Raw genomic sequence first — 10,947 nt, forward strand, 5'->3', positions numbered from 1 at the left:
GATGCATGGAACAGTTTTATCAGAGAAAAAGATGTTGGGAGATTTTGATTTGGACAGAAATGAACTAAAAGATGTGTTTGAATGTGTGTATGTGTGTGTGTTTGTGTGAGTGCAAAATAGACCAGAGGTAAAGACAGATTGACATGTATCTGTGCTCGCATTTGAAGTGCAGGATTTTGATGTTCAAGCCAGTGTGAGCATATCTACAGCAAAACCACAAGCTCAAATGCTTTCTGCAACGATATGAAGGGATTCCATTCGTACAGAGAGTCAAAAGTCTTGTTGGATCATGTGAAACTGGATCGTCATGTTTAAATACTCCTGCTTATCAACCTGAGGAAGGCCTTAAACCCGGAACATTTATATTGTTCTCCCCTCGAATATTTATTAATTAGAACAAATCCATCCTCCTATCCTTCACTTCAGAACACCTGTACCTCCCTCAAGTGTAACTTCCATTCAACTCTTCTCCATTTAACTTGTCCAGGGCAGCTCCACTTCCCATTTCCTTTTGTTTCTTTTTTAATCCAGCGCTCTTTTCCGAGCCGAGACTTTGTCATTTATCACTCCCGCAGTCCCCAGACGCAGTCCCCATAACATTCGTCTATTCCTTCATTCATCAAAGCACCCATCCCTCGCACATTCTGCCTCTGCTCCAGCCTGCTCTGCCGGTGCTATTCAGCCTCTCCCTCGATCAATCAGCCAATCAAACATTATTAATGGCGCACTTGGCATGCAAAACTGCAATACAAAGCGCTTAACAAGGGAAACAAAACAAAACAAGAAGAAATATAATAAGAGCTAGAATCACAGAGATACTTTGGAGTCGTAGAATTCATTACAATAAAAGGATGATGGCTAGACGAAGGGGGCACTATTTAACAATCAGGTGTGATGTTGATTAGTGACACATTATTACCAAACATGTGAGTATCCACCCACATATGATGGATGGATCAACCTGCCAGCCGACCCAGTAGACTGTACCATTCTCGGGTAAAAACCGGGTATATAAGGGAACATAATGGCTGTCAATATATAAAAAATTCATAAAAACCATAAATGGGCTTATCAACATCCCACCTAGTGAAAAAAGTGCATTTTAAAGATGCATAAGAACACTGATCTGAGGTGAGACTCAGGGATGGTGAAACAATGATCCGAGACGGTTGGAAATGGATCTGAAACATTGACAAACCCCCCAGACTCATCCCACCCCGCGGACCACACCCCTACACACCTGGCACCTCGCGGCCACCGCGGACCCAGCGCAGGGTTGCGGCGGGCTTGCTGCGCGGCGACACGCAGCTGAGCTCGGCCTCACCGCCCTCCACCGCCTTCTGCTTCACCTCCACGGTGGGCGTCTCGGGCGGCACGGACACGGACAGCGTGGCCACCTGGTGGTGTGTGTCGTCCGTGTACAGCTGGCAGAAGTAGCCGCCCTCGTCCGACACGCTGACGTTGGTGAGCTCGATGCGCACCAGCCGCGGCGTGAACAGCACCATCTGGAAGCGCTCGTCCTTCAAGGCTGTGGAGCGGAGGGGGAGGGGGGGAGGAGGGGGGAGAGGACATAGAAAGAAAGAATGGAGAGAAATGATGGAGAGGCGGCGAGGAGAGTGAATGGATGATTGTATGATTGTGTGTGATTGATTGACGAGTGTGTGAGTGTGTTTGTGTGTGTGTGTGTGTGTGTGTGTGTGTGTGTGTGTGTGTGTGTGTGTGTGTGTGTGTGTGTGTGTGTGTGTGTGTGTGTGTGTGTGTGTGTGTGTGTGATGTGACAGAGAGAGAGGGAGGGAGGGATAGAGAGAAAGAAAGGGAAATATAAGGAGAGAGAGTGAGTGACAAAGAGAAAGAGAGAGAGAGAAAGAGGGAAAGAGAAAGAGAGAGAGGGGGGCAGACAGGAGCAGAACGAGGGGAAGAGAAGAAGAGCAGATGGATTGATGGTTGATGTGAATGGACAGGAGGAGGAGGCGGAGAAGGAGGTGGAGGAGAAAGGTGAGGAGGAGGTGGAGGAGGAGGAGGAGGATGAGGAGAGGAAGGAGGAGTAGGAGAAGAAGAGAATGCAGGGGAAATTGAGGGAGATGACAGGAAAGAATAAAACAAAGTTATGCAGTGATTTTTTCATATGTGTCTGTTAACCATGCAGAACAACAGATATTAACTTGATTATTATACAAGAGCAGTCACTGCATTAAAATACATTTTCACAAAGGTCTGCAATTTGTTATGAGGCTTTTATTCATGGTGATGCTGCCTCTTTATTGCATGCGTTTAATTTATTTCACTGTTCTAATTATGTTTTATTTGTATTGCTCTAATCGTTTGGGGGGTGGTGTTAGTTAGAAAACCATGGATAAATACACTTTTCTAGACACACACACACACACACACACACACACACACACACACACACACACACACACACACACACACACACACACACACACACCAGACAAAAATGAAGACGGGAAAATAACCGACATTTTATCTTCAGTAAGAAATAAGCCACGTCTTTGGACAATCGGAAAATAAGGTAGGACAGTGGTGGAGATGGGGCTGAGGCGAAGCCAAATAAACTACACCACCCTCCACATATACCACAGTTAGCAACAATAATAAGATGTTAGCCACTGGCATCCATAACAGTGTTGTTTTTTTAATGACTTAATCAGCTGGAGTTAAAGTCCTGAGGCAGGTCGCAGGGCGGAACGGGCAGCTCTGTGGAACAATGGCTGGCTGCATAAACACCAACCTCATGCCAGACAGTAGTGAGGGAGCTGATCCGCTTAAAGCTACGCATTGGGCCGGACTAAGGACACAGGAAGTGGATACTTTGAATCGCCCGTTGTTGTTCACGTTGAATTCTTAGTGCATTGATCTGGACCCGTTAAAATAAGAGCATAAAGCACAACCTTTAAACTATTTATACCAATCAGAATCAAGTGTTCAACAATGCTGTGGCGTAATTATGTTTGAAATATAATATACCTTTGTCTCTTGTACCTAATGAGTTTACAGGTCAGACTTTATCATCTATTTTTTACTAAGGTAATGCATATTATACACCGATCAGTATAGCCAGCCACAGAAAAAAAACAATTATGAGTTAAAATAAAGCAAAGACAAGACTACCGGTAAATAAAAACGAAACAAACAAAATAATTGAAAAAACCGAAGAGGTTATGAACTTCCATACACGTTGAATATAATGTGGTATTATTTATGATGCCTTCCGGCAGCTGAACAGGGAGCTGTTCTCCATGTTAGGGCACCGTGGGAAAGGGAACAATAGGTATTTTCTTCCAATGTTGGGTGAACGAGCGATTTGCAATTCAAGTCAGAAAAGCAATACATCTGATATGTGTTTTGGCAAAGACATCCTCAGGATAAATACGTAATAGAGCATGAATCAGGATCACTATTCATCAGCTGGGATTCCTACCTCAGCAAACCGTTTAAAATAGACTGCCAATACAAAGCGGGTGATAGAGGTTATCCACACCCCGAAGCCATTGGCAACACGGAGGGGGCAATATCTAGAAAGAAAATACATTTGTAGATAACCTCAACGACAAGGATTTGACCGTGGCGTTATTTTCAATTGTATCAGTCCATGTCTCACACGCATTGAGTTTGTATGTACATGGGTAAGAACCTTCCAGATCGAACGACAGCATAATAACGTAACACCATTTTGTGTAGAGTTTCTAGTCAAGAGCAGGATCGCTCCGAGAACCTCCTCAACGCAAGAGAAGGCTTTGGAAACAACCAGGTAGCCTGACCCAAAAATATATGTTGCAAGATGTCAAACTTTGTTTCCAACTAATTGCTACAATAACACATACGGGCTGTCAGTTAGTAAGTTTTAGCTGAAGAATTACCACAGCTCCACCACAAAATATTCCTGAAGGGCTGGCAGAAAATTGGATTTGCAAGAAATGGGGTCATTAGGAGGGGAGATTGGAAGGTATAATGTCCCTTAAATGGGACCAAATATTAAGTCTGGTTCTCCAATAATGTGTTGGAGTACTTTGGTGCAGGAGTTGGACAACATTATGCGCCAGGTGAAGGAGGGCATTCATGATTGTGGATTTATGCCTAACCAGGCAAGCCCAGAACAGAATTGGTATTTAACAGATTCTAAACGCTGTGAACAACGGCAAATGGAAGGGCCGGGTGAGGCCAGTTTGAGTTAGAAGATGGTTTATGGAAATTGGATATGCATATAAGAATGCAGTGAAAAGGGTATACACATATTGCTCACATCTTACTGATTAGTTGGTGGGCATGATAAGGTTAATTCCATTTAGAAAAATGTACATCTCTGCTCAGCTCTAGAGTTTGTGGCTCAATGGATTACGGAAAATAGCAGAGGAGAGATGAAAACCTGTTTTCTCCACAGCAAGCGGCACACAGTACAAACGCCTGTTGTGTGTAAACAAACAAGCCTCAAATCCACATTTTAAATGGTATCCCCACGCAAACTATCTAGAGGAAAACTTTTCAGCATTTAAGAAAATTTGTATATTTGGCAGCAGGCTATTTAATTAGCTGTATCAAATAATAAATTACTACTCTTACTTTTAAGTTATTTAGCAGATACATTATCGAAAGGAACTTTCAGTGGATTCAGAATGTCAATAAGGAGCCAATAGGCCTTGGGCATCTTGCTCAAGCGGTACTACAGCAGTTGAATACCCTTCCATTGTAATAATCATTGCATGGAGAAGTACATTTTATAGTCCTTTCTGAGTTTAATGGAATATACTTCTTGCCTATTGATTAAATGAAAACACCTCTAGATCAATCCTAGCTTTTGAGAGAGATGCTCTGTTTTGTGTGTGATTTTTTCTTTTCCTCCCCATTCAATCTTTTCTTTTTATTCTTACTTTGTTTTCTTTCTATTGATTTGGTTGTGTTTGTATAAGTGTTATGATCACTTCTATTTACTCTGGCTTTTTCTGGGTATTGTTTTTCTCACCGCGTTCAGTTATGGCCATATATAGCTGTCAACATCAACTTGGACCTGCAATTACATACGTACAGCACTGAGACGCATAAAAAAAAACCATAAATTCAGATCAGAACGGGCAGAGTACGGGCAGGGATCGAAAAAGCAGGAGAAAAGTGGAAAGAATAATCAATGAGAGTGTCCGCTTCTATAGCCCTGCCTTGAGGGGGAAAATACACAGATGAGTAGCTCCAATCACCGGGCCCAGAACGGACAAAAGGAGAGCGCGGTGAAGGGGGGGGGGGGGGGGGAGCCAAACCGAGAGAAAAAGTGACAAAGTGAGCGTGCAACAATTTCCCCTTTGTGGCGGGAGCAAGAGGTGGCATCGACGGAGGACATTTCTCATAAGCTGTAAATCCAGTGATGGTCGGCGAGTGGTGGCGACGGTTCAATGGCCGCATGGATTCTCATCGCGGTCCTTAGAAAACGTAGTTTGCATTGACTTGACTGTAAGAAAAAACACATCGCCTCTCCTCGCCCTGTCCCTCTGCTCTCCCCTGCTTACTCTCGCTCTCCGCTCCTTTCTATCTCTCCTTGTCCTTTGTGTTGGCCTAAGCTCATGGGACAGAATACCAATAGCGCTCTGATGCGACAGCCCGCCGTCTCGGAGCATAACTCATCGCAAGGCAGACGCTAGACGACGGCTGCGTGCGTGTGTGTGCGCCTGTCTGTGCGCATCTCTGTTCTTTGCACAAGCATGCGTGTGTGACTGAGTGTGCATGATGGAATGTCTCTGTGGATTTGTGCAAACAGGGGAGTAAAAGGCATAAGGGAAGAGCGGCGGGAAATAGTACATTTGGCTGGATAAAACGATATTTTGGGGAAGAGAAGTACATTTTAACTCTTGGAAGGAGAAATATGCAGGGTAATGGAGTCAAGCTCTCACTTCCCGGGAACACCGTCAAACTAATCTCTGTCCCTCTGCACTGAATGACACACAGAACTGTGTTAAGGAACAATTCCCCACGGATAGGTAAATCTCCTTTTTTTCTCTCGCTGCTAAATGGCAACTAAATGTCAGACTTTTGTTGAAGTCCTAGTTCACCTCCATTGTGCCATCTCATTTACATGCAGAGGGCAGGCAAAGTCGAGGCGACGCAATGAGCGGGAGCGGGAGCGAGAGAGAGAGAGAGAGAGAGAGAGAGAGAGAGAGAGAGAGAGAGAGAGAGTGAGAGAGAGATATGAACCCTCTGGGTGTATGGGTTCATTCGGACCATTACGCCAGTATATCACGGCTAACTGTCCCCAGAATCCTATAAAACATGGCTCTTACTGGTCACTCTGTTCTACTATTGGAACAAAACTACAACCCCCACGATGCCACACTATTAACTTAACAGGCGCCATGTTTGGGCAGTTAGCTTGCAAGGAAGGGCTGTATTAGGGTTTGCCAAGCCACCAAAGGAACCAACAGCGTGTAAGCGGGATGTCTGAGAGGCAGATGGACAATGGTTGCATTGGGGGTGAGGCAGAAGGAAGATCAAACACAGATAAAGAGAGAAGGGGAAAAAAGAGAATTGTCATTTACGCTCCAACAATTTAGCCTGGGTGTAATCCTTGGTAGGGGGGGCGGGGGGTGGGGGGAGGGGGGCGGGGTAACACCCAAGCTAAATTGTCTGCATTAACCCAACCCTCACTCAAGGTGACAACTTTGTACATTTATGCAAACACAGCACTGGACTCCCTAATCTCCCTCTCTGTCATCTCTCTCTGTCTCTCTCTGGTACTCCAACTCTATCACTCCTCTGCTCTCGTGTCCCTCGGTCGCCCTCCTCTCCTCCCGCTCTGCCTCACTCTGATGAGGGGCTCATGGGGGTCCCTGGTGGATGCCATGTCTGTGTCCGCCCAGTGAGTAGAGAGATGGGGGGGGCTGTTAAGGAGCTGCCTGCCGCCATCCCTGTTTAAATACTTAATGGTGCGTAGTCCTAATGTGACAGCCTCGGTGGGCGGGACGGGAGGGGACAGTCCCTAAAGGAGAGGACTTCACCTTGCCAATTATTGGTTTCTTCGTGAGTGAGGTGCACAATGTCGGCAGGGTAGTGATATGCGGCAGCGGGAACCGTTTTTCGACCGTTTTTTTGGGTACCAATGGGCGATTAATGGCCCGTTCAGACTACACGATTACAGCCCGATTTTGCCCAGATTCTTTCGTCGCAGACAAATTTGCTTTTACACACGATTTTTACGGGTCGGCGACGAGACGAGGTCTTGTAATGTGACATGCTTGAGATCTGCGATGCTTTCGTCTGCGACGTTCGAAAACCCCACAACGAAAAGTTTGGCATGTCAGAATTTTTTGGGGAATCGCATGACGTATCCATTGTTGACATGAGGGAACCACGGCCCCAGTTGCGTGAGGGAAGCCCGCGAACAGCTGGAGCTCACGCGCAGTGTTTACCAACTGACTTCACTGCACTACGCTGAGTAGGAGTAACTACTGCAAAAATGAATGCGATCAATAACAAGAAGAAGGCTAATAAAGAAAACGATAGAAAATGGAGCAATATAATGGAGACAACTTTGGTGGAAATGTGGCAGCAACGTCCCTGCATTTTCAACCCAAGAACGAGTCCACAATCTTTTCTTATTTTTCTTCCTTTCTGTCTCTGTGCAGAGGACCGCCAGCATAATGCCTAGTGCTAGGTATTTGGGATCCTTTGTTGACGCATTGTTGCTAGGCTACGTTGTTGCTGCGTCTACTTTGTATAGTTCATGTCACGCGCAACGCAACTACTGTGAGGAATTGCCGCATTGAGCAGATATAAAAACTACTGGAACCTTTATGACAAAAATGTAAAAAGCATTTATGTTAGTTCTAAATCTTAGATTTCAAAATATCTTGCAAACGTGAAAGATACAAAGTAGAGAGCATCACACCCTTGAATCTTGTAGTGTGGCCAGTCTTACGACGAGACAAGGCCCGATTTCCTGGCTCTGAGATCGTATAATGTGACATGTTAAATCGTGGAGGAATGTCTGAGAATCGTGTAGTCTGAACCGGCCATTAAAGGCAGGGTTGACCAAGGTCAAACCAGGTGACCTGTGCAGAGTGGGCCGTTTAAAAGCAGGATTAACCAAGGTCAAACAAGGTTCATTGTTGAATACGGTGCTTGTTTCTGAGGAATTTGCCTCGTCAACTTCCAAATAGTATTACTATCATAAATATTTATTTTTGCTTTTCCAGTTCTGCTCTTTCCACTTCTGATCTTCATCTTGCTGAGTAGTTTAATCTCCAAAAGCAAATTTTAATACTGTGATATTTGAACACAGACTTACAGTTTCTATTAATTTATAGTTCCGCTTTAAAAAAAGTTTTTAAATAAATAAATAAAATCAGCATACGGTTGAATATGCAAACTTATCCCACTGCACAGCAGGATATATAAATATATATGTATGTCTATAAAAAAAATATACATATAAATATGTATATATATATATATATATTAGAGCTGTCAAGCGATTAAAATATTTCATCGTGATTAATCGCATTAATGTCATAGTTAACTCACGATTAATCGCAAATTATTTTTCTATGCTAAATATCCCTTGATTTTTTTGTCCCATAATTCTTCTCATTTTAATTCTCTTATCAACATGGTGAAGTGCATTGGCTTGCCTTGTGCAAATGATTTTTTATTGATAACAACATTGGCATATACTGATCAAAACAGGACGATACAAAAAAAGCCTATAGTGCAATTAAACGACTGCTTTGAACAAATGTCATTTGAACATAGCAGTCAGGCTACTGCTTCTTTGTTTTGAGCCAAAGAAAAAAAGATTTCTTTTTTTTATTTATTTTTTATAAAACAATTGCGTTAATCGCGCGCTAATTTTTTTAACGCCGTTAAAATTGGTTTGCGTTAACGCCGTTAATAACGCGTTTAACTGACAGCTCTAATATATATATATATTATCCTTATGTATTTGTTTGCAGGATGTTCATGCATACTATTGATACAATAGCAGCAAGAGAACAAAAGTTCTCAGTTATGACCCAAATTGGTTGTTCAGTTTATTTAGATCAGGCCTGAACATGGTCTGCGAGTCACACCAGTATATATATATAGTGAGGTCTGCCCTTCATTGTAAAGCACTTTTGGTACCTTGAAAAGCGCTAGATAAATGTAAGAAATTATATATAGAGTGTATATATAAATACTGCTAAACAAGAATCAGCTAAAATCATATCTAATTCATATTTACACGCTACAATTACACAGCCTACACATGAGGTAATGGCTTTGATTGATTAGAGGAATATCTTTAATTGCGTTTAAGGCCCAAAAAGCCAACCTAAATAACGACCAAACCTAAGAGCATAGTGTTTGCTTCAAGCCACTCTGGCACGGTTTTCAAACGGCACAACCTTGAATATGATTTAAGAATAATATCTCAAGCTTTATGGTCAGGGATAAAGTCGGGGCAGAAACTTTTGTCCTTAATTAGCATGGTAAAAAACAGGGTTTTTGTCTACCCCGAGGTCTTTAACAAAGGGATGCAATCTTCCTTCATTATGACATGGGTTACCACGATGACTTGCCTTTAACGCAACGCGAGGCCAGCCTCTAACGAGCAGCCATAATGAGTGGTGATCTCATCAGCAGGGTCAACACTCGACGATGTACCCCGTGCGTTCTGCTGCCCAGCTTCCTCCAAACCCTTTAAGGAAATTATTAAATTATTTAAAGAAAAATTATATTCTTTAAAGAGAATGTTCACCTTTGAAAGGACGCACATATGAAAGTTTAAAATTGTACTTCATTTGTACGTGTTCTTATCCTTCAGTGTTGGATATGAAATCCTCCTTCTTACCCTAATCCATTCATGGACACGCTCAGCTCTCAACATAACTGATTAACCGAAAAATCGAAACACTGCGCTGCCACATTCCAAAAACAGTGGGCTTATATTCTGCACCCACTCTGTTTCAATCTGTATCTCACTGTAGCTTCGCTTCCAACTTCTCCATGGTCAGAGTTCGACCTCATTGTTGGACAGAGTTCAACCTCATTGGCCGTTTGGTCTCCCCAGCCAATGTACCTGCATGCTAAACCCCGCCCTCAGAATGTTACTGACCACCAATCATACCTTTACTTTGACCTCTGCCTTGTGCTTTCGCCATACAGGGAAAAAATCTAGGGTTGGTTTCATACTGGGGCATTTGTATTGTCCTGAGTTTCCCTCCAAGTATTCACAAATGAATGAATAAATAAACTAAAAATCTTATTTTTTTTAAATGTGAGGCAGTGTTTTCATATTTTTGTGGATTTAATATGAAGCCAACCAGCAGCAAAACCCTTTGAACATATGGACTCCTCCATTTGCCTAAAGCCCACTTAATCTCACCCAATTACTGACATTATAATTAATACTAAAGCAGAAGTGCCATGGCTAAGGGAGATTTTTTTTTTCATAAAACCATAGCGAGTAAATGTGACTATTAAATACATTTAAGCTATTAAACACAAGCTATGTCATGTATCTCTGGATATGCATGTTTCTGCTTATATGCACTGCATGTAAAACAGTAAGCCTACTTTATGAGGATCATTATGGAGGGGTGGGGGGGGGCAACTGCCTCCTCCTGAACACCTTACCTGGCAGGGCAGAAAGCACTTGGGCTCAATGACACCATTGTTTTCAATACGGAGCACCATTATGTTAGGCATCTCCCGTTTCACTCCGCTGTGTTTGAATTGGGCCTTGAATGCTGATGCTCTCACTACGGCCACTTATATCTCTTGCTCAATTTCCCATACGATGTAGGTGTGCTGCCTGCTACGCAAGGTGTGACAGTCCAGACATCTTTTTGATATTTTCCTCCATATCGTTTTTGCTCTGAAGATTTATCTAAAAATTAGTTATTTTCCTCCACTTGAACCACACAGCCTCTCCCTCATCATATAGTTATAGCTATATAGTTATGGCAG

General features: G+C 43.0%; 1 protein-coding gene and 1 long non-coding RNA gene across 2 annotated transcripts in view; one reads left to right on the forward strand and one right to left on the reverse strand.

The window, feature by feature from the left end:
• Positions 1–1,217: 1,217 nt before the first annotated feature.
• cadm4 (cell adhesion molecule 4) overlaps positions 1,218–10,947 on the reverse strand; it is a 42,190-nt gene continuing 32,460 nt past the window's right edge. The window contains exon 3 of the mRNA XM_060065172.1: positions 1,218–1,528. Coding sequence (XP_059921155.1) covers positions 1,233–1,528 — 296 coding nt within the window. The 3' untranslated portion in view covers positions 1,218–1,232. The remainder of the gene's footprint in view (positions 1,529–10,947) is intronic.
• On the forward strand, positions 8,466–8,751 carry LOC132467688 (uncharacterized). The gene is made up of 2 exons (XR_009528056.1): positions 8,466–8,633; positions 8,686–8,751. It is a non-coding gene; the product is annotated as an uncharacterized LOC132467688 (long non-coding RNA).

Source organism: Gadus macrocephalus, chromosome 11, assembly GCF_031168955.1.
Source record: "Gadus macrocephalus chromosome 11, ASM3116895v1".
In the NCBI taxonomy this organism is placed as follows: domain Eukaryota; kingdom Metazoa; phylum Chordata; class Actinopteri; order Gadiformes; family Gadidae; genus Gadus; species Gadus macrocephalus.